General features: G+C 38.8%; 1 protein-coding gene across 1 annotated transcript; it reads right to left on the bottom strand.

Moving 5' to 3' along the window:
- Positions 1 to 51: 51 nt before the first annotated feature.
- On the bottom strand, positions 52 to 22,764 carry ttll10 (tubulin tyrosine ligase-like family, member 10). The gene is made up of 12 exons (XM_058409696.1): positions 22,383 to 22,764; positions 10,375 to 10,679; positions 9,237 to 9,414; positions 8,549 to 8,667; positions 8,345 to 8,465; positions 6,843 to 6,928; positions 6,045 to 6,231; positions 5,765 to 5,936; positions 5,507 to 5,647; positions 4,440 to 4,556; positions 2,338 to 2,431; positions 52 to 2,226 (listed from the first exon to the last, which is right to left on the bottom strand). The coding sequence occupies exons 1-12, from the start codon at positions 22,427 to 22,429 to the stop codon at positions 1,511 to 1,513; spliced, it is 2,283 nt and encodes a 760-aa protein (XP_058265679.1). The 5' UTR covers positions 22,430 to 22,764; the 3' UTR covers positions 52 to 1,510.
- Positions 22,765 to 24,536: the final 1,772 nt, after the last annotated feature.

The following is a 24,536-nucleotide window of genomic DNA, read 5'->3' as shown; positions in this document are numbered from 1 at the left end:
CAACCTTAACCACAGCTGAATGACGAGGTGTGTTTACTGTCATGTGCTTGGCAGTATGTGGTGTTAGTGCTGAATTTCTTTGTCACTTAGCAGGAGAATAAAATGGGTCAGTGGCAACATGTGGTTATTGTCCTGCTACAGAATTATTAATTAATGAATTCGTCACACTGTGAGCTTCCTTTATTGACTATTTATTGACCTGTAATACATGAAACTAATAAAAGGTTTAACCCTTTACCCCACATTCACCATTCACCAGTGACTAATCATATTCTCAGTACATGCATGTGTAACGGACATTGGCAAGCCGAGCCACTGGACTGAATGATTCCTGGGACTGATCCTATAATGTTTGTGGTTTAACATTTCTTCAGTTCCCCACAGACAACGTTACTTCCTACCTGCAATTAGTTCCCATTTACTGTTTGATGTGCGAACATGGAAGAAAAACGTATAACTGTGGTTTAACCTTTCTTTCTGTCAAATAGATATTTTATACTAAAATAAATCAGGGAACAAAATAGCAGAAATTGTTGGTGTCTCTTTCAGTATGTTTAGCTCACTTTGCTAATCTGGCCAGAAAATGTAAATAAATAATAATAAAAAACAACTTTTATACTGATAAGTGTGTTACTTAATGTATGTTCAGTATGTTTGACTAGGTAAATATAGCTATCATAAAAATAAAATCTGGACAGTGTACCCCTACAAGAAAACAAAAGAACTGTTCACTACTCGTCTACGAGGGATAGCAAGTTGAGCAACATGTTGCTTTCTAGCATGAAGGGTTAGTAATAGAGACAACATGACTATAATAAGTAATAAGAACAGAGATTGTCCACTGGAATGCTTTTGATAAGCTTTATGTCAAGCCAGATCTGGCAACCCAAAATAGCAGCAAGTATGTTTCTGATTTCACTTTCTCAAAACTATTTTCATTTACATACACAACCTTTTACATGATTATATATAAAAAAATTACCTAAGGTGAGTGTTTCTAAGACTGCCTAAACTTAAAGCCTAAAAAGCCGACATTTGACATAAATCTACATTAACATTTATAAAGGCTTATTCCAGTAGGCATCAGTGATCATACAAAGTTAAGTGAGATCCATTCATAAATATTCCATACAATTTATCCTGTACAGGGTCGCAGGGACTCGGGACAAGGTGGGAGACAATTTAGAGATGCCACGAAAGCCTACAGTGCATGTTTTGGACTGGTGGAGGAAGCTGGAGTACCTGGAAGAAACCTCTGAATGAAAGAGAGAACATGCAAACTCTTCACTTACAGGGTGGGGGTGGGATTCATACCTCCAACCCCAGAGGTGTGAGGCAAAATGTGCAAAGCACTAAGCCACTGTGCCCTTTCAAAGTGAGAAAAGCACCTAAAAATAGCTCAGTGCACTTATGGTATTTCAAAGTCATATTTATTTATTTATTTATATAGGTTTATATCAGTTGTCCGGAAGGCTTTAAACAGGCATGAATGGTATCCATAAGTAAAGCGTTATCTTGCATCTTCAATTTGATTCCAGTCCTCTTTCTGAGCATCCATTTCCTCTGCTTGGCCAGCATCAGTTATAAGCTTGCTCATGATGTTGGAGTCATCATTCAGCATAGGTCTAGACAGAGATATAACTGCAGTTTTTGCCTTCACATGCTCTGACTTGTTAAGGTCCAAGGTCGCAGGGGTCATTTCAAGTTGCTGCCAGGTGTTATCCATGTGTGTGGCAATGGCTTTGCAAGATTGCAGCTGACTTCGGGTAAATTCTACAGATTTTGTATTGTGAGTATCTTGGGCTGATTCTAAAACCTCACAATAATCAGTGTGTGAGGAGGACAGGAGGAATGAGGATCCTGAGAAAGGTGCGAGATGGCTGGCTGAAGTGAATGAGGTAGCTTGTTCATTAGTTAAATTTAGTAAAGGTGGGCTGGTATGAATGGAAGCATCTGGGGTGTTGGATGAAATATTCAAAGAGGGAGATGGGCATGTATTAGATATCCAGTTACAGCCTGAAATTTTCGCAGCTTGCTGTGTTTTCTTAGATCTGGATCGTTGTTTGGAGCATACTGTTCTGAGAGGTCCTGCTGTTCTGCTTCTCTGTTTGGTGGCTAACACCCCCGCAGTGTCGCCACAATGCAGTAACACGAAATCTCTTTGACTGCTCAGAGGCAAAAGCTTCAGGCCACAGCGGCATTTATCGAAGATCTCCAGGGTCAGGTCTGAAAAACAGGAAGAGTGCTATACTGTGCAGCTCATAATGGCTAGCTGATTTGGATAGCTGAGATAAATATGTATTATTGCACCGGCTGGCATGCAATGCACATTCTCACCCAGAGTTTCCTTAACTGTACTGGGCACCACGTCTTTGAGCACTTCACAGTTAGTGTGAAGAGCAGGATTACAGTTCATCTCTAGTAACCAGACCTGCACAGAATAATACACAGACAGGAAATGGTACATACTGCTGGTACAGTACTCGTAGTATTTATTTAATTTTACCAGTTAATGTAATATATGATTTGAAGAAAATTCTAGTAAGTATGAAAATCTAGAAGTATGAAAGTTTAACCATTAGATGGCATCCTTTCCTCACTAGCCACAATTTTACCGCATTTATATAGAACAGAAAATAAAATATCAACCCATTGGGTGAAAAAAATCAGACGAAAGCAAAGCAATGTGGGTTCACGGCATAACTGTAAGGTCGATTTTTATAATATGAATTTGTACTTCCTGATTTGACAAACAGTCAAAACACAAATAGAGCATATTTCCTGCTGTTACTTCTTGTTTAAAAATGTTGTTGTAGGTATTTTAATTAGTGATTGAGTATAAGTTCACTGTGCAATCAGATCATAAGCAACAGCTGTTGCATCAAATGCAGCAGTCAGGCACAACTTCTGATAACCTTGGGCATTATGATAATAATGCCTAGCAAAATGGAGCTTAAATTATGTTTTGCTTTCTGGACACATGTTAAAACTTTAGTCTTTGGTAATTTTCAACTAAAAATAGATCGGGACATATACACGGGTGACTATTTCAAAATAAATGTGGCTCTGTGGCATTTTGCCGGAATGGTTTGCTTTCACTTATCTCTTATCACTTCTTCAGACTGAATATCTTCTTATAAAAACTTTAACCCGATCAGATACACCCCCCCCATCCCTTGCATAAAGTGGTGCATACCCTCAAACACTGGTGGTATAAGATCTCAACATAACTGAAAATGGAGTTTTTGGAGCAAAATGTTCTCCCCCATCATCATCAACACACCAGTTGAGGGAGTATCTTTTGAGAAAAAGGTGTTTATCATGCCAGTGTAGTTCCAGAGACATGTAGAATCAATGCACTGAAGATGTTCTGGTTGTTTGTAGAGGCTAACACTTTACTGGTTTTTCTTTCAATGTGCCCCTCATGTGTAGAACATCACCTGCTGTGAATACACGCTTAAATCCTTTTCTTTCTTTGCACACATGTGAATGCATAATAATCCAGTGAGTGAGTATCTTTGGCCTGGGGACCACATGTTTACTGCTGCAGGAACACGCGTTGCCTGGCAACTGCTTGGCACGGGTAAAATTTAAAATACACCAAAGGGTGGGACTGAGTTTCAGTGCACCAAGATGTCTGAGATTCATTTTGGCGTTGGAATACTGAAAAACAAAACATTTGAAAGAACTGAAAAGATTGCCCTATCAGTTTTAAGACCTCAGTTTCCTGTTTATTTTCAGTCCACGGGTTTGACATTAATTAGACATTTAACTAGATAAGTGAGATTATACTTTAGAGAAAAAAAAAAAGCAGTGGTTATCCGCCAACATTAGCAGCTTAGCAGTTTGTTTAGTGTTCTTATTTAGTGGGTTTAGTGAACATTTTATTAACTTCATGTTAATGATCTAAAAGAGAGCAATCAAATACAAGTCCATTAATGAAGACTAGCCATTCACTTAGGAAAAAAGAAATGGTGCCTTATAAGGCAGAGAAGTGTGTGTGTGTGTGTGTGTGTGTGAGTATGGTAGCTGATACACTGCATTGCTAGAAGATTTAGTGTACATTGCAGTTAGAAGGGCAAGAGGTTTCCGCCTCATTTTGGTTTTCTACCTCAGTGTGAGCTTTCCCTTTTATGTTGTTTTGTGGGTGTCGCTAAATGTGTAATTAGCCATAACGTGAACGTGCTTGCTAATTTACAGGCTACTGCCATTTCTCAACTGAAACTTTTGCTAACATAGTAGTTTTTTAGTAGTAGTAATGTAGTAATTTTTGGTTTGGTTTGTCATATGAAATATTTACACACAACTTTATTAAAAGAATGATAAATTAGTTACAGTGATTAATCCTGAATTCATTTATTTTGCATAAGCCCCCTTTTACCCACTGTGAGTTATTTCCATGTTTCTGTCTTCTATAAATCTCGGTGTGCTTATCTCACCTTGAAGTCTTCATCAATCAAAAAGTCGCAACCAAACAGATCGAAGTAGCCCAGTTTACACTCCAGCTTTGATTTGACAGCCAGAAAGCAGTGAGTCATTATCTGCTGCATTCTTCTCTGTGGATACACATATATGTACATACATGTTTGTTTTATCCTTGAGGACCTTCCATTGACATAAATGAATGAACAAAGCTTATTACCTATATTTCCATTCCTAAGATTAAGTTAAACATTTGCATCCATTATTATTATTGTGACAGAAAAATTTCAGCAAGAAGGTGTACAAGACAGTGGTGAGACCGGCCATGCTGTATGGTTTAGAGACAGTGTCACTGAGGAAGAGACAGGAGTCAGAGCTGGATGTAGCAGAGCTGAGGTTCTCTTTGGGAGTGACAAGGTTGGACAGGATTAGGAACGAGTACATCACAGGGACAGCTCATGTTGGACGTTTGGGGGATGAAGTTAGGGAGGACAGATTAAGATGGTTTGGACATGTCCAGAGGAGGGAGAGTGAGTATATTGGTAGGAGAATGTTGGACATGGAGCTGCCAGGAAGGAGGCAAAGAAGAAGGCCAAAGAGAAGGTATATGGATGTAATAAATGAGGATATGAAGCTAGTGGGTGCAAGTGTTGAGGATGCAGAAGATAGGGATAGGTGGAAAGAGATGATAAATCACTGTGGCCACCCCTGAAGGGAAAAGCCAAAAGAAGAAGATCTATTATTATTATTATTATTATTATAAGTAAAAAATAAAATGACAGGAAAAAAATCAAAGCTAGTATACAGGATATAGCTAGGATAGCAGGTTATTCATATATTACTCTAAACTAAGATTAAATAGTTATTTGTTAATGATTGAATTTATATTTCCTTGAGCAAAAAGCAGACATATTATGTTGTTCAAGCAGAGTTAAGAGACGCATCCATAAGAGACGCATCTATTCTTTTGTATTCACCGAAAATCTGTAATTTGTTAGTTAGTTTGTGAATTGGGAGTTGTTGATGATGATGATGACATGAAGTAATTTATTTAAAATGAATGCCAAACTTGACTAGAACGCACTGTAAAAACTTTTAAAACCCAGTCTCTCGGCAGACCCTTTGTCACCATAAACTTCTCATTAATGTAGCTGTTGAAGCGCTCCATGGACCAGACTGTCTCCTCCTTCATCACGCTGTACAGAGGATTCTTCTTCTGCATGTACTGCGTTTAAATCACAGGCAGTGATATGATCAGGACTCAGAACAGAGAGCATTTCCAACATCTTGTGTCTGGGCAAAGCTGTTTAGACGTATATTATGGGAATTAATGAGAGCTTACTTGATTGGTCAGGTGTGCAGTGAGATTGTTGGACTTTGGATCGTAAAGGTCACAGGTCAGCCGAACGTAACCATGACGAAAGAACACCATGTAGGGTGAGGTGCAGGCGATAAGAAGGTATGATCTTACGTCAAATTTTTTGCCTTTTAGAAGCAAAGGGTTTTCGATGTACCTTCAAAAATGCAACATGTTTTAATGTCAATGCAGATCTAAAAATGATTTACTATAGATTTAAACTTACTATGGCTACTATAGGTATTAGAACTTTTTTAATACACACCGTTGAGCAATCATTGCTTTTGACATACTGAAAGGAATCTTCTTGTTTGTATTGTTGCCTGCTAACATCTGCAACCTGGCTCTGAAGGCTGCGATATCCTCCGGTGTGTGCAGAAGGAAGATGCCTCGACCCTGGTTCAGTCCGGTTGGCTTGCAGATCCATATGTTGCTTTTGTCAACACCTAATCCTGAATCAGGAACAGAACAGAACAGAGTCATTGATTGTGTTAACAAATTCACCTGACATTTAAAGTCATATAGAGTAAACTTCTTGTTTTGTCCAGATTTGTTCCAGTTATTTATGCTAATGTGATTATTCGTGTTTTTTGACCAAAACATCATGTGAGTAGATTTATTTGTCTATGTGCCGTAGCAAACGGACAGAAGTCTGATCAATGTAGTTTATTAATCAGATACAGGTTGTTGAAATGCTCATGATCCTCCTGCACTGTTACGAAATAATCCAAACATAGAAGAGCTCTTACACACGCTGTACACATGATAAAAGCTGAACCTATAAATGTTTTAATTACCTAATGTACATATATTAATATCAGAGTGATTCTTTCCGAACTGACGGTCATTGAGAAAAGAATCAGTTGAAAATAAAATGACCATCAGGCTTGTGTTTAAATGCTCTTTTGGGGGTTAAACAAATTTTTAAAATTCATGCAAAAGAGAATCATATTTCAATCCAGGAAGCCCATAGTAAAATAAGCTTTAGTAGAATGTTTTTAGTAGAGTTTTTCCAAGCTGCCAGACATGTTTTGTTTAGCTACTGATCACAGTCTCAGTGTACCCTCTTGCTGAGAAAAGAAGGCTTCCTTCTCAACCTTTACATCCATACGAAATGTGTCTGGAATAAACTCGGCCATCTTTAGTCTCCTGCAAGAAATAATACATTTAAAATCAAAGACCTTTCAACAGGAAAAAGCTTGCCAATACATTTGTACTATATATATATATATATATATATATATATATATATATATATATATATATATATATATATATATATATATATAATATTTTATACAAAACTATTTACACAATATTTTTTATTTTGTTTTAAAAAAAAGCACATAACCCAGTTCATTTGTTTAATGCCTTTTGAGACTGCAGCAAGCAATTGATGCAAAATACAACTTAGCTGAAGGCTAATGGTCTTACTTAATACAAGTAAATTCAGTGGTAGAAGTGTTTAAATATATGCAAGCTAGTTGTGCTAGTTGTGGTGGCTCAGTGGTTAAGACTAAATTACCGCTCAGAGGATCAGATGTGTTCAAATCTCAGCAAATCTGCCATGGCTGGGTCTTTAAGAAAGACCCTTAACCTTCAGATCAGTTGGGTCCTGCATCAGCTGCTATCTTACAAAGCATCAGCCAAATAAGCAAATCAACTGAATTACTTTATTACAATACTTTACTATACACACCGATCAGCCATAACATTAAAACCAAATGCTCGGTATTGTACGACCCCCTTGTGCCACCAAAACCCTGCTGCATATGCAGCAAACTGTGATGCACTGTGTACTGATAGCATTCTATCAGAGCCAAAGTTACATTTTTTTCAGCAATTTGTGTTACAGTAGCGCTTTTGTGGGATCACATCTGATAGACTAACCTTCATTTACATTTCTGGCAATTGGTAGATGTTTAATATATCTTATTTTATACAACTGAGAGATTGAGGGTTAAAGGCCTTGCTCAGGGGCCCAGAGATGGCCACTGGGTGGACCTGGGATTCGAACCTTCCGATCACTAGTCCAATGCCTTAAGCTACCACAAGCTATCACATCTCCATCATGCCCCACATCACTGAGTATTGGGGGCACATGACCCTGTAGCTCGGTTCACATGATGTCCTTCCTTGGATCACTTTTTGTAGGTACTAATCACTGCATACTGGGAATACCCTACAACACCTGCTGCTTGGAGATGCTCTGATCAGTTGTCTAGCCATAACAATTTAGCTCTTGTCAAGGTTGCTCAGATTCTTTTACATCCTGCTTCCAGCATGTCATCTTTAACAACTGACTGTTCACTTGCTGCCTAACATATCCCAACCCTTGACAAAAGCCATTGTAATAAGATAAACATTTTTATATGATATATTATTCAGTTCACCTGTCAGTGGTTTAAATGCTAGGGCTGATTAGTGAATGTTTACAGCTGTTGGTTCTAACCATGTTGCCAGAAAAATGACTGTAAATTTTCCAGTCTTATTGCTATAAGTTACATTCCAAAAAAATTTTTTTTATTATTATATTACACTATATTACATACACAAATAATTGACCTTTGTCCTTTTCCATGGTTGATCTTGCTGATGACCCTGTCATATTCTCTGAGACTGTTCAGAAGACCTATTTTAGTGGTCAAGACTCTGTTGTTTGGGATCTGGAACACCAGCTGCTCACCTTTGGTAAGACAAATCATAAAAAAATTTACCCAAATGAAATGAATTGATGCAAAAAAAAAAATTGCATTGTTGGTTAATCACCTGCTCTGAAGTGGTAGTAGGTATGGGAAGATTTCAGTTCACACCATTTCAGTCTGTAATCCAGTCGGGTTTTGTTGTAAATACGCTGCCAGCCTTTGCTCTCACAGTATGGAACAACACTAAATAACATATCAAGTGTATATAGATTTAGACAGCTTTGTATATTTTTAGGTTTCTTAAACAAATGTGATCTGTTTTTATTTAATTTAATTTCACAAATTTTTTTTACTAATATAAATCAGGTTATTTTATTAGGCTATTTCTTAATGAAGAAGCGCTGATAACACAAAAAGACTTTAACATGTCATAGCACTTAGGACAGTGTATAACCAGCTGTTTGATGCCATGACATTTACATTGGTATACGCTCGAGTACGTCATAGAGAGTGACATACAATTTATCTTATTTTATACAACTGGGCAATTGAGGGTTAAGGGCCTCTCAGGGGTCCAACAGTGGCAGCTTGGTGGACCTGGGATTCAAACTCAACCTTCCAATCAGTAATCCAACACCTTAACCACTGTGATATCAACTAGTGATTCTGGTAGGGAAGTACAACAGCAATAATGACATATTATACTTAAAGGACAAGCTTTTACCCTCAGGCTATTAGACTCCTGAATACAGCCACACAAACTCTCTCTTTCTCTCTCCCTCCCTCCCTCACTCACTCACTCACTCACTCACATGGATGCCCCATTTCCTCCTCCAAAATAGAAGAAGGGTCCAGGTCCCTGTGGCTCTTCTGGGCTCTTGTCTCTGCTCCTCTGTAGATTGTGCACCTGTACAGTTCGTCTCTGGTGCTTTACTTGAGCTCTCCTACTCACACACACACTCCGGGAGCGCTCAACCGAGCAGACAGAGTCTGGCCAGTTGTACATGGGGGGGGAAACAACAAGAAGGTATGCAGTTAAAACAACCAGCAATCTAGCCTGTTATGTAAGTATGTGCGCAGGCTCTGTTTCGAAAAGTGCCGTGGGCAAGAAAAAGAAACCAATTCTCCTGTGTTATCAGTTAAAACTCTAATCAAGGTGTGTCATCAAACATGACTCGCAGAACAGATATGCTTCCATTTTAACCCATTCAGCCTACTTCACTGAATGGGAAATGTTCTGGAAAAGCTTTTAAAACGGAAATTGAAATGGGGCTCCCATGTGAGGAAACTTTTTCCTCTATTGTGTTGATCGTGAAATTGGCTGCACTCTTTGGGTGGGAGGGAGAGCATACCTTTCTCTCCCCTGTCAATCACAGTAACACTATCCAGTCACTGGCACGTTAGGAAATGGTTTAAAAATAAGACAAAGAATAATCATCAGCAATAATTAAATGATTAATGGTGCCACCTTGAAACTGTGAATTCGGTTAAATTGATATTTTAGAAGTGAACTGATGATATTTAGATCTTTGTATTGTGGGGCTGTTTTGTCACTGATGCACAGCCACAAGACCTGAAAAATGGTTAAATATAGTTTTGTTGCAGTATGTTGGATTAAGGATGAAGAGAAGAGTAGTATCACAAAGGACACTGCTCTAGATAATTAGTCAGTAGAATACACATACAAACTCTGGACAATTCTAATCTAACCCATGGTCAGGTATTAAATTATGAAGTGAATACATTGGTATTTCTCACACAGCTAGATAATGCCCGCCATATCTATTAACCTGAGAAATCTTGCTTTTCTTCATAGCAAACATGTTCTCAGGTAAGACCATGCAAATCTCAGGAGGCTAATTAACATATGGCTTAAGCAAGCCAGTAGAGCGACCTGAGTTAATGACAGTGTTTCCCCTCTCCCCTTTACACGCACATGCATCCACACACCTGCTGCAGCGCCATCTGCCTGGATCACCTGTTCTCTGTTCGTCCCCCGAGCATCCCGCCTTCTCCCACGAGACTTCTCCACCTCCGTCCTCTTGTGCTGTTTATCTTTGCCCACAGGCTCCAGTGTCACTGTCTTTCCCAGAACGGCTGGCAGTTGTCCCTCCTCTTCATGCTGCTCCTCCGTGGCTTTTGGAGAGTCTGTGCAGACATGATCCTCAACCTGCAGCTCCTCAGCACTCTGAAGAACCTCTACTCTGCTCCCAACTGACATCACTATCACAACTGCCCGCTGCTGACCTAGATTACTGAAGCAGAAAAAGTATTTTCCACCTGCCGTGTCATGAAGACCTGCCCACCTGGAGCGTGTGTGTGGATGTTGGGAACAAAAATATGCTGAATAAGTGAACGTGTGAATAAATGTCAGTTATTATTCAGCTTTTGTATGTACCATATAAACAAACAAATAAAAGATGCAGGCGTGTAAGAAACAAGGATTTATACAAAAAAAAAAAAAGGAAAGGATCATCGCTGAATCGGAGACACCAGGGTTACATTGGCCACAGATTGAAAGCAAGACACTACATGAATAGAATCCTTTCAAAAAATGGATTGAGAAGAAATTATTCGGCGGTGGATTTCTGATGATGTCACTGTGGGGACACTCTTCAGATAAAGAAATTGTTTAAGAAATGACCACACACTGTTATGAAAAGAAATATATATGATTTTAGGTTTCCAAACAACTAAGTAAAAACAAAACCTTTTATAGGAGGAAACAAGCGTGATGTGATTATGCCAAGTGGGTGGAGCTAAAGCATCACTCCTATCACCATTACTATATAACTGCCGAGTTGTTTACATTTGGTTTCTACAATGTAAACAAGTGATTGCCTTGACCCAAACTGTCATTTCTACCTGCAGTGTCTTGTCTAAAATAGTGTAGTCACTACAGAAATGCTACATTAATAACACCAAAAAAAAAAAGAATTTAATTTTACCTCAGTAAAAGAATCAATGGATCTAAAGTGAGGTGAAATGCTTGCTGAGGCTTGCTGTTTTTTTTTTACAGTTGTCTCAAACACCGAAAGCACTGAAGCAGCATACTGAGTCTGCTGAACAAACTAACCAGAAGCAGAGTAAACAACTTCTGTGTTGCCTGGGAACTTGGTTTCCTAGTAACTGTCGTGTCATTTTGAATAGGATTATAGAACAATAGAAGTATACTGAAGGAAATGACGGCTTATGCTCTCCATACCAACCCTTAGATTTAAACACATTCAGCAGCAGTGCCGCCAGTTCTAACGCAGCAGTAATATGAGAATGCAGCATCAGTCATAATGGATTTGTGTGTTGGGTAATTCAGTCTATTGTATGCAATTAGATAACGTTTGCCACAAGGCAACAAGATCCGGTGTCGGGTATTACCAAAAATGTTCCTCTTCTGCCATTCCTCATCGTCTTAACGGGACATTTTGTGCAACAAGAAGCTTGTTCTAAGAGATGGCAGAAAGGCTCTCAGCAATAAAGATATTAAACTGTAGTTTTCCTTGTGACTGGATGGTACCATTAAAGTTACCTTCTACTGTACCTTTTGTATGTACTTATAACTGGAAAAAGATCATAACTGGATCACTGATGTACTTACATTTAAGGTAATTGAATGTACACCTCATGCACCATCCCAGGTAACAGATACATACTAAAGGTACACTCAATGGCACCAAGTAAAGCTACAGAATGGTACTGTTATTTCTGAGAATGTATAGTCATAGTGTAGTCTAGATGTGGAATCTGGTACCAAACTGGAGCTAGAGCTTACACAAAAGTCACATGAACTTCATATGATACAAGTAAAAGTTATATATACGTTTTTTAATCTCATGTGATTTCTCACAGTTCGTACAACCCTAAAATTACAGAAGCCATAAGAGGCCATTCATTATTATTATTTTTCAATTCAAATTTATTTGCATACTGCTTTGCATTTACTTTTAACAAGCTTTACATATAAACTCAGCATATGAATTAAAAAATTCTATATTAATTTTAAATTTCTATATATATATATATATATATATATATATATATATATATATATATATATATATATATATATATATATATATATATACATATATTTATTTTTCTCATGATCTCCACATAACAAAAGCTGTTATCTCTCCATCTTGGCGTATTTGTGCATGGCCTAATTTTATCATGAGAAAATATTGTACCTTGTGAATAGGATTGGTGTTGCATGCACATCGGTGTCTTCGCCATTGGCTGGCAATGAAACCGACAGCACCTTCAGGGTCTTCTTTATCTTTGGCAATAAAGTTGTTGACCTGACAGCCTCCTTCTCAAGTGTCAGACACTAATGTGGAAGCTGTCAATCACTGACAGGCCTGGATCTATTTCAGCTTGAGTGAGTCCCTGATCAAAGTCAAAATACTAAATTGTTTATCCATGATGCTAAGCTGTTGCTGCCTCTAGAACAATAAAAGCACAGTTGACAGTGTTATGCCGATTCGTGTTGTTGTCACATGAAAATAAAGAAGAAAATAACAATGCAGGATTTTTAGGGCATCTGTTTAAACAGAGCATTTCTCAGTAGAATTCTAAAGTAGAAGATCTAACACTATTAAGCATTTACATTTCAATTTGGCAGATGCCCTTATCCTGAGCAACTTTTATCTTTCATCTTAACTGAGGGTGAAGGGCCTTGCTCAAGGGCCCAGCAGTGGCAACTTGATGGACCTGGGATTTGAACTGTCCACTTAGTAGTCCAATGCCTTAACAACTAAGCTACCACATCCCCCAAAAGCCATGAGGAACTCTCATGAAGCATACAACAAACCAATGAGAAACTCTCTTGTCTAAAAGTACATACACTATATTGGGACACCCCTTCAAATCATTGAGTTTGTGTTGTTTTTCAGGGGTTGGGCTTGGCCCCTTAGTCCCAGTTAAAAAGGAATTCTTAATGCTTCAGCATACCAAGACATTTTGGACAATTTCATGCTCCCAACTTTGTGGGAACAGTTTGGTGATGGCTTGGTGATCCTTAAGCAATAGTGTTAGGCCCAGTGGTTTTTCAAGTGGTAGTCCAAGTTGTTAAGGCTCTGGGTTGTTGATCAGAAGGTTGGGGTTCAAGTCCCAGCACCACAAAACTGTGGGGCCCTTAACCCTCCCTTCTCCAGGTGCACTGTATCATAGCTGACCCTGTGCTCTGAGCCCAACCTCCAAAGCCAGGATATGTAAAGAAAGAATGACATTAAAGCTCTCTCTTACAGCAATACTCTCACAGCTGCTGGCCACACACATACACATCCTATTGATTTCTTTCCAGATATTGAATACTAGGAATTAATGTGAATAACTGAATAATAGACCAGGGTTTAAGGGGTTAAATGATGTGCATATTAAATTATGTAAAACAAATAAAATAAAATAGAATAATCAGTGATTACTGTAAAATTTGACTAAACAGCCTTTCTTACAAATGTTTTTTTTTTTCTTTTTCTTTTTTTACAAATACTTAGTTTTTCATACTCCTCAAATCTGAAAAATTCTAAGCATGTTTCAGGAATCTCCAATTTTAGGCCATCTGTCGGTGTACAATCCAGCAATTACTGCTCAGCATAACAGTTGAGTTAAAATGACACACCCAGGACCAACTGACAGTTACTGTAATCTCATTTTCCCTGTTAGCACACACACACACACACACACACACACACACCTGTTTTGATGTTGTTAATGGATGACAGTTTCGAAAAATCTACAGAACAAGTTCATTTAGCACATGCAGTATATTCTATCACATATTTTATTTTTCGGAAACGATGACTCTGACCAGTTTAAAATTCTGTAGTACCTTAAATCTCTTTTTATTTCTTAACTGAAACAGGCTCTTTCTTTCTTTTCTTTACTTTTCTTTTCTTTTTTTTTTAACCACCTTGCCAAGTGGAGGTGTACATAGAGAACAGGCTTGTTTTACAGCCATGTATCCTGGCTCACCATCTGCTTGTGTGTGTATGTGTGTATGTGTGTGTGTGTGTGTGTGAGAGAGAGAGAGAGAGAGAGAGAGAGAGAGAGAGAGAGAGATGACCTAGATGAAGGTGAAAATTATGCTTCTGATCCGGAAGCAAACAACCTTTATTTGTAGTAAACCTGGGCCTTATTATCTTGTTGGGGGATTGATGGGATTTGAGAGGGATTGTCCATTACATTTTTTTTTTTTTTTTGTCAAAAAGTTCATTTTTGTATGACTTCCTATGTTAGGATCATTATGTCACCTATTAGCCATAACCAGTTATAAAGAATTTACTACTCTGCTGAAAAATCTCTTTGACTTCTATAGATGACACGAGCATCATAAGCACACAAAAGAGCTTTCTTAAAGATTGTACAGTGGCATTTGAATGAATATACTGCACTCTTTAGTCCCGCAAAAGGCTTTTAAACAATCCAGGGAGTTCCCTGTGTGTGTAAGTACATAATCTCCAAACAGGTATGTCACAACCGTCTTACAAAACACAGCCCACATGTTAATCTCGACTTCTTCCATTTCATTTACAAACCTAGTTTGACCTCACCCAGTAGAGTGAGGAATCTAGTTGGACTGCACTGAGCGTGCACAGACCAGTGCTGGATTCCTCCATGGCTTTCTGTGGTGATGTCACGAAATGGTAGGCTACTATACTGACCTCGTTCCAGACAAGCCTGTTTGTTTTTATCATTATTTTTGATCAAGTTTGCATTGAAATCAATGCAACAAACCCATTTTTTTTCCTTTTTATATTCTCGTAAAACAATTTAAAAAAAAAAAAAGAATTCATTTTTTTAAAATATCGTGTTAAATTTGATGTCTATAATGAGTCTCCGTTCAATAAAAAAAATATCAGTCATAGTTCTAGTTAAATATCATATAGTTTTATACGCAGGTGAACAAAACCCTTGGAAACTTATATTTATTATATATAAATATTTAGAAATCTTACCGAAAGGTACAAAATAATATCTCTTAAAACTGATTGCAAATTAGTTCTTGTTATTCTGCTCTGGTTAATAGAGCTCACACACCATGACACCAAATTTCACTTCAAATAAATTTATTTGTATAGTGCTTTTTAACAATGGACATTGTCTCAAAGCAGCTTTACAGAAGTATAGAAACATAGGAAAATGTTTTACTATTTATCCCTAATGATCAAGCCTGAAGTGCCAGGGGGAAAATACAAACATTTTTTTTTGTTTTATTTGCAACTGTTACGTTAATGTTATCTTGTGGCTTAGACAAGCATTCAAACAAGCTGTGTGGTCTGAAGGAGAGCATGAGAACATCAACTTGACCAGACAACTTAAAAAGAACCTTCGACTATGTCATTAATATTATATACATGTATATAAACTTCATATGCACCTGCATGAGCATGCATATGACGTGAAATGGAGCTGTAGATGCCCTTGTGTCTGTGTCAGATAGATGCACCGTTGGCTGTGTGGTTGGAGGATAAACACAATGAACTTTTGGCAGAGCGGGAGAGCTCGCGGGTTAATTGAGGTTCTTAAAAAGGGAGCTCTGTTCACATGTAACCAGATCTGTTCTCCATTAGAGCCAGGCATTCCGCGCTGAACACAATGAGCAGGCGAACAGGCCAAGATTTACTCACACCTTTTAACATATAGCTTACCTGACCACATGTAATGTTGACTCGAGTGGAATTAAAGAAATGCCACAGACATGCTCATCTTGATGTTACATCTATTTTATTTCACTGTTTTGTTTTTCTTTAGCACAATACATACCATGAACCCAGTAACTGCAGAGGAAACAATCATTTGGGTTATATAAGTTAGTAGTCAACATATTAAGCTGTCTTTTTTTGGGGGGGGGCACCTGGTACCCATGTGTGTGTGTGTGTGTGTGTGTGTGTTGGGGGAGGGGGGCAGTTACCATGACAACACAATGAGAACACGCTGCTGAGCAGCTAACGCACTTCTTTTTTGCTACAACAGCCGTAACATTCATATTTATCCAGATGTTGCTTAATACGAAGGCTACATACTTTATGTAATTATATTGTGAAAGGTACACAACTCTCAACACACATATGAAGATGGGATGATGGATGACAAACATGACTCACAGCTGTCATGAAGAGGAGGAGAGAAACTCTGACTCATGACACATGGAAGAGAATTTTAAATGGCAGCAGTCTTCCAGTGTTGGGTTCATAGTTCCTCGTACAGATTAAACCAGCACAGTCTGTTCTATTTTAAAGGCCTGACTAAACTGGCAAAATGATTCAGGACATTCTGTAAGTGATTCATTTCTATTACTTCCTTATTAATAATACTAACAATAATAATATTAATTAAAAGACATCATCTGGCAGGGATGAAAATGACATCCTAGGAGCATCCTTCCTTTCTTCTTTCATCTGGACGCTGATGCCATGTAATGGACGGCATTACCAGACAGTATTAGACACAATAATCAGATCTAACCATGTCTGGTAAGACGCCAATTAGCAGGCTTTAAACAGATATATCATCCACTGGGCTGAATTTAGTGTACTAGAAAGTAAAGCAGAAATGAAATGCAGTGACCGAAGAGCAATAAAACCATCTGTTGTAGTCATCCAAATTATATTTACAATGAAGTTTGAAAGAACGGAGGGGAAAACAGGAGAACAAAAGAAGAGATGAAAAGCCTGAAGCCTGAAGTACTGCCTCTTTATGAAGGTAAATGAAGGTAGACTTTGTAACACGCACTTATAAAAAAGGCCATGAATAACAAACATGACTCAGTTTCATGCACGTGTGACACACACAAATGAAAAACTCCCCCAGACGGGCAAATATGGGCGTGGTTTAATATTTGAGACTTCCACCTTAACCAAACAGTATGTTGTAAAAAAGCTATGTTAGACATTGTATGAGTGTAGTGTTTTTTTTTTTAAAATCCTGATAAAAGACAAAGATAGGTAAACAGTTAAATATAGGTTATAGATTAGTTCCAATAATCTGTCAGTTTTACAGTGTTGCTTTCCCAAAGTCTGATCTATGTGTTTGCTCTGCTCAGGCACTGAACTACACGTAAATGTCTTATACTGCCAGAATAAATGTCATCTATAGTATTTATATATATATATGAGCAGAAGATATATGAGCAGAACCAGGCAATGGGAAGAGGAGCAGCAGAGTGTAGGGTGTCGGTAACTCTATTTTTATCATGTTCAGGTGAGCTCATATGTCAGTTGCAGGATGTGCCACGCAGGTAAAACGAGCTTGTCCAATCAGAGCCCGGCTGCCATCACAAAAGGCACCCAGAACCCAGGGGGAGGGGATGAGGAAACAGCTTTCAGCACGTCTGGTTTAACAGCCAACGGACCAGTATTCTTTAACTAAAGCTGGGTGGGGCTGAGCAGACGGAAAAAAGAAGGACGGGGAAGTGAATAAAACAAAGTCAAGCAGCGTGGACTCCCCCTCAGCCGCCCCCACCCCCAAGTTCTCTCTCTCTTCTGATTATATCTTCCTAACCGAACATTAAACAATGCCACTCATCCAGCCATGTGACACACGCTTTTCCTGATCTGACCTTGTAGGTTTAACCTTTAATGGCTTAATAAATAGTAATTATATTTCAACCCCAATAATATGCATGTGCTACATACCAGGCTATAAATCCCCATCTAGTATTTCTTACATTATCCCAAAGGCACCATTTTGAAAAAGTTTCATTCTGAAAATCTTCCAAGAATTGTCATCGTATAAACGTTACAAGGAATCGTAAAAACTAAGATTCCTGAAAAACCTGTGTGTGTATTGCCAACATAATAGAAAAATCCCCACCTGCTCTAAACTGCATTTTTCTCCTAACAGTTAAAATAAAGATCAAACAAATGCTATGAAACATCATGTGGGCATCGGTCAGCACAGTGCCAAGTGTTTGTTTTCTCTTTCTCTTTTTGGGTGCCTAGCAATGGCAACAAACCAACAAACCGGCTTTCAGACACAACATGCTAAAACAATGACCTGGAAAATGTGGTTAGATATAATGAAATAAAAAACTTAGCTTAATTGACATGCTAAGTATGTTACCTATGATAAAGTGGTGAGAGAATCCTTTGCAGTCATTGGGTCACCCAACAAACATCGTTACCAGACAGTGTTAGAAATCAGATACACAGTCCAGCACTGTCAGGTAAGATGGGTGCTAAGTGCCATCGATCAACATCAAGTGGCTTTGGATTGGAGGATAAAACACATAAAACTCATAGATTACCGCCTTAGTGTGTGCTGGGGCTTCTTCTGGAGTCAGCGGAGAGCCATCATCATCATTACCAGGCAGTATTAGAGAGAGTGATGATATCCAATGCTGCCTCGTAAGATGGCGAAGACCGTCCAAATAATGCTTGGAATAAGAATGAGGGAAAAGTGTAAATGGTAAAAGGCAGTAAGTGAAAAAGGCAAAAAGCCTTCTGATGGCATTCAGAACCGTTGCTGTTAGGAGCCTGCTGTGCAGCGTTTGTTACCCTGGTGTTGCATCAGATCTGATAGTAGCCATCATAAATGAGTAAAACTCTAGCTCTGATGAGCTGAGCCTGATAACACACACACACACATACACAGTAAACCTGCTGCCCTGAGGCACTGCAGAGGCATTGAGGGGGATATATGCCAACAAAACGGCTGCTTATAAAAACAGGTAGAGCTAGAATAGTACATGCAGGAGACTACTTTGTTCTTGGCGCTAAAGCCACACAGCTGAAGCAGAGAGTGGGCCACGGAGACAGTTAATAATTGTCCAAACCTGTTCCGACGGGTCTGATTCGACAAAGTGTGGAAGCTGGGTGAGCTTACAATAGAACACTGAGTAAAGACGCCATCACGCTACACTATACTCTGACAAAAGCCTAACTGGGTGTTGCTTCATCGTCTGTGGGAGACAAAAGACACTTCCTTCACTAGAGCTGCTGACTGTTGGAAAGGCTAAGGCTAGCCCTGGGCTAGGCTAGGCTTTCTGTTTCACTGTGGCCAGTGACAACAGCGTGGAGGAATGCTGTAGCTGACAGACTTGTGGCCAAGTTCTGTGTGTGGAAGGTCATTTCACACACACCTTTCGTTTACTGAATAACATCTGAAGTTTAGAGCCATGCAGTGTATGGCTGATCTCTAAAGTCTGTTGATTTTTAGTAATTTTACAGCTTTTGAGTTACATTTACAGTGTTCAATAATATAAAAACTACTTTTTTTGTTCTCTAAGGCTTTAGATATAAGCAAAGTAGACCTCAGATACATGTATAAGTACTTAAATAACATTAATAATTATCTATTTTTTCATCAGGTCAACATTACAAGGGAAAGAAAAGAAGTGCGAGAGAAGAAAGCAAGAATTAAAATGAGGCGAGAGAGTGGGAGTAAAAGCTAAAAGGGGTGAATTGAAGAGGGGGAAAAAAAAGCATGTACACGAGGGAGAGAAGAGAAAAAGAGAGCAAGAGAGAGAGAGGGAGAGAACTTGTAACCTTACCGTCGTGAAAGGGACTCAGGTAAAGAATGTGACAAAAAAGGGAGTAGGGGGGACAGAAAGAAAAAAAAATCTCAAATTTCTACTAAGCGCCTGAGAAGGCTCCAGCTTCCTCTCGCTTAGTCAGGACCCATGAAATGAAAACCCCAAGCAGACCTGCTCTCCCAGACTGCAGCCTCTATTTAGTTAATCATCAGCATTATAAACCAGTGCTGCAGGCCTTCTGAGAAAGAAAAAAGAGGGAGAGAAAGAGAAAGAGTGAGAAACTGAATGAGCATAAGCATTAAAGTCAGCAGAGTGAAGTAAACAACAAGACATCTTTATACTTATTTTTACCCTTAACCTTTAGCAACGCGTTTTCATCGATTCGGGGCAGGTGGTTGAGTCGAAGTCAGGTGCAGCTTGAACTTTTTCCCACTGCCTACACGAATGAAGTGTAATCGGGTATCTCCTGACTGGAATGTGACTCCGCAGTGAAACGAACAAGCTGAAGAGTAAACCAGGCTGAACTTAATCAATAATTTGTTGGCTGTGTGTAGAAGGGAAACCCAAATGCTTATTTAAAGGCTGGACTAACAGTGCCAGCTCTAATTGTGCTTCAATTTTAATGACTCTTGTCTGTTTTATTTGTTTTTTTAATATTATTATTATTATTATTATTTCATTCCAAGCACTGCCATACCCAGCAATGAAACATTAATGAATTAACCTTTAACTCTATCATGCTAATACAGTCTCACTTTCCCTAAAGTGTTTAATGTTTGAAACGAGTCAACCGTTGTGATGGTTTGCTTTGAATCTCTCCTAACCACTCACATTTTTATAGGAATCTTCCATCATCTCACTTTCTGGCTGGCAGGGAAGAAAAGAGTGAAGCATTTGCATGAAATAAACCTGTTTATCAAGACATGTTGCACTAAATGCAGAATGTAATGAAGTACCAAAATTTCAAAATCTCAAAATGTGTGTGACCATACTTTCATAAGTTTCATGACGAGCAAGGGAGAAAAAATATTCTAAATGATGTCAAAAGCAAATGTCTATCTAGAAGAATCCAAAATGGCTGACCGAATCCTCGGCAGGATAAAACATTCCACACATGAACTTAAAATGAACTGAAGCAGACTGCTTAGTCACACAGATTAAAATGGCTGTCCTTAAGCAAACAACGCCAGTGTGCCGAACCTCTCTGACCTCTCACCTGTGCATAGTAATTAACACGCCATTTTCCTGTCCCTACCCTCATGAAGGAACAAACACACACACACACACACAGTCACAGCCCAGCCCCTGCATTTTCTTTGGACTCAGCATCTAGTATAATCTTAATCTCAACCAACATTACGTTTTATCTACACTGAGACCTGGTGTTGCCCAGCTTTATTCAACTGTAGGGAAACAGGATTCTTTTCCTATGTTATAAAACTGTGACAAATGACTCATTCAGATGAGAGAATGAAACCGAGTCATATTCCTCCTCCCACCAATCAAAATCTTCCACCTCACTATGCATCCATTGTGCTGCCTGGCCGACATTTTCTCTTTGCTCCAGACCACCTCTCTGATATGGAGTTCCCTCCAAAAAGCCATAAATATCTAATTTGCTGCCTGCATGTTCAACAATATGATAAACATCTCAGAAATGACTACAAAAATAACTACTACGAGTTGAAAATAGAATCACTAAAGTAGCCAACTTGTTACTATAGACTAAAAATTGCAAAAAAAATAAATAAATAATAAGTAAGAAGAAAAAAAATATTGTTGTTTTGGCTCTTCTTAAATATGCCAAAGAGACATGTAAAGGCAAGCCTAACTCCCAGCCATTAAAGTCTCGATAGAAAAGCCGAAGCAAAAGCAAGGCTTAAACGTTCAACATTGTCAACTCCTACCGGATCTATAAACAATCTTTTTAACTTTTTAAAACTTTTAAAATAAGGAATGAATTAAAATGATATCCTCTTTAACACAGCAACACATTTCCAAAGGCCCTGTGTAAATCATTGAACCTATTATATAATGGTTAATGATTCCAAGAGGCAATTTCAGATACGTTCCCATGTTTTACAGACATCTCAGAGTTTTCTTCTAAAGGCATGCTATCAGGCAGAAGAAAGCAGCTAAAGCCTTCGTTTTTATCCCCATTGACAAGTCTGGCGGTTTGCCTCTACCTGCCCAAACTGGTCTATCCAGTCAAGGAATGAGTGTTTGTGTCTATTGTGTTCTCTTTTTCTTTCCATTTAAATAGGCTGGAATCTGATACAGATTATGATATGACCCTATTCAACCTAAAAAGTCCTCCCTTAACAAGCTAACAAACAATTCTTCTGTAGACTCTTTGTCTGAGAACCAACCTATTAATACGCTCAACTTCTAGAGAACGAAAGTTAAGTTTACTGCAAAGCATAAAGCAAGAACTAAGGATAGCACCAGGAACAAGGAAAATACTTATTTGAAGTTAGAAAAAAATTACCCGTTTCTTCCGTAGGGTGGTCCCGTGAACTCGAAACCAGATACCATTGTCGGTAAGTCAGTAGTGCCGCCTCGGAGACTTGTCTTCCTCTTCCCTCTTCTCGTCGTTCGACGCCCTTTTCGCTGCAGTACGCCTCACTTTCAGGTGGAAGGAGACCATCTTGATTTTGGGACCGACTGCATCCCATCTAGAAGGTAGACGCATAACTAGAGCAAGGTAAACAGCAACGGCGAAGCCTCCGTCTCTTGAAGATGTCAAAGTCACTGGAGAAGTTGTGACCTGTTTAAGCTCATGAGCGGAGAGACTGAATTTGTAAACGGCTTGGTTTACATATAGTAGCTTTCCCCACCCCCACAGGTGTAATTTTCAGGCTGTAGCCAATCCCCTTTAGCTAGAGCACTCACAGGTGTGTCTCTGGCCCTGTCATTAGCCAATCCTGCTCTTGAGGAGGATGGCCTCCACCTGCCCCAGCCCAAGGTGCTTTGCGAACGTTTATGACGTCAGCTCAACTTTGCGTGTGTGGCTCAGATGGGATTTAGAAACTGGCTTCTGTGGTCGAACGAGACTATTGCATACTAAATGAAACCCAAACCCTATGCCGAATAAACTGGCGTTGTAAATGTTTGCAGACACTGGCCTGTCTTTCACCTGTCTGAGTGAGATTTTGAACAAAATGCCCTTTACCCCTTTCCATCTAAGTATTCTTACACCCAACTCATCCATACGTAATCTATACCATAAAACTGACAGCAGGTAAACTGAAAAGCAGGTAACACAAGTCTGGTCAGGAAACAGGACTTATTATCTGTTGGGTGTAGGAGAGCCTGGAGGCATCCCCTTTAATCCCTGTCTGCTTCAGGCTGCCAAACTGGGCTGCAACTCTTGCTGTAATTGTCTGGAGTAGTTTAAGCAATGTGGTTAAGGCTTTCATATTGATCTTATGTCTAAGAGTTGCAATTAGTTCAAAGAGAGCAAAAGAACCTATAGACTATCAGAACCAAAGAGCAACAGGTGAGTTGCATTTTTTTGAGCTTAGCCATAGACATGGCGTTTGCTCAGGACATTAACAGAGAGGTGACATGGTCATGGTTTTTCAAAAGTAATTTTCTGTTGATTTTTTCTTATATATTTTTTTTATCACTGTCTTGTCTCATTATTTAAATTATTTGTGCATATATTGCATAAAGCAGCTTTCCCTTTTTCATTCAATTAAACTATAATTTAGACTAATTTAGGCAAAAACTATATAAAACAAATTCATGCTTTATAAAAGTCTGGAAATGTCATTCTGTGCCACATCTTTGAAATAGTCCTGGGTATTTTTGGCCAAATAATTAGCCTCTTATGATCGCAATGCCAGAGAATGGCCTATATGGCTTATGGCCTTATGGCTGTAATGATGTTAAAGATGTTAATGACTAGGTGACTTCTCCATTTTGAATGAATATTATGCCAGAACAATAGGTTGTGGTTTTTCCCATGACTACCTGATACTCAGAAGTGTAAGACACAATGGCCTAGCTCACCTATGTAATTAATCTCGCTTAACTAGATCCCTTTACCAGTGCAGCTTTGTCTTTAGGAATTGACTAATATAACTATTATGACTGAGAATCAGTTGTTCATATGGATGCAAAAAATGAATTTGTACAAAGAAAATAAATGTAGAAAGTATTAAAGGCTTTTTATTTAGAATATATTGAGGCACACCTTTTCGTTTGCAGATTATGAATAGAGATATTGAGATTAATTAGGGGAAAATGCTCCTTAGAATGGTTTAAGTTGCCCCTTAAATACCCTTTCTTTATTCCTGGAGATTCTGAATATTGTGTGTTCAAGAAACGTGAAGTCTCGAGTACTTATTTGGGGGTCTACATAATCTGGCCTCTAGTTAGCCATTCACTCTGGGGAATCATGAGGCCTAGCATGCTGTGCATCCTGATCACTGAAGCAGGAAAATGTTCATCGTAGGCACTACAGCAGACAAAGGGACGCTTCCATTAGCTGGGCGACTGGATGAAGCTCTTCTCCTTCGCTGTCCAGGAGTGGAGGCCCCTACTTTTACTGCCACTGAAAGAGGCCAGGAAATTGGCCTTGCTGAAAGGTGTGCTTTGTTTAGCATCTGCTTATTTGCATTCCAAATGAGGGTTTGGA

Source organism: Hemibagrus wyckioides, linkage group LG15, assembly GCF_019097595.1.
Source record: "Hemibagrus wyckioides isolate EC202008001 linkage group LG15, SWU_Hwy_1.0, whole genome shotgun sequence".
Classification (NCBI taxonomy): Eukaryota; Metazoa; Chordata; class Actinopteri; order Siluriformes; family Bagridae; genus Hemibagrus; species Hemibagrus wyckioides.
The sequence above is the reverse complement of the archived record's forward strand: the minus strand, read 5'-3'. Positions and strand labels throughout refer to the sequence as shown.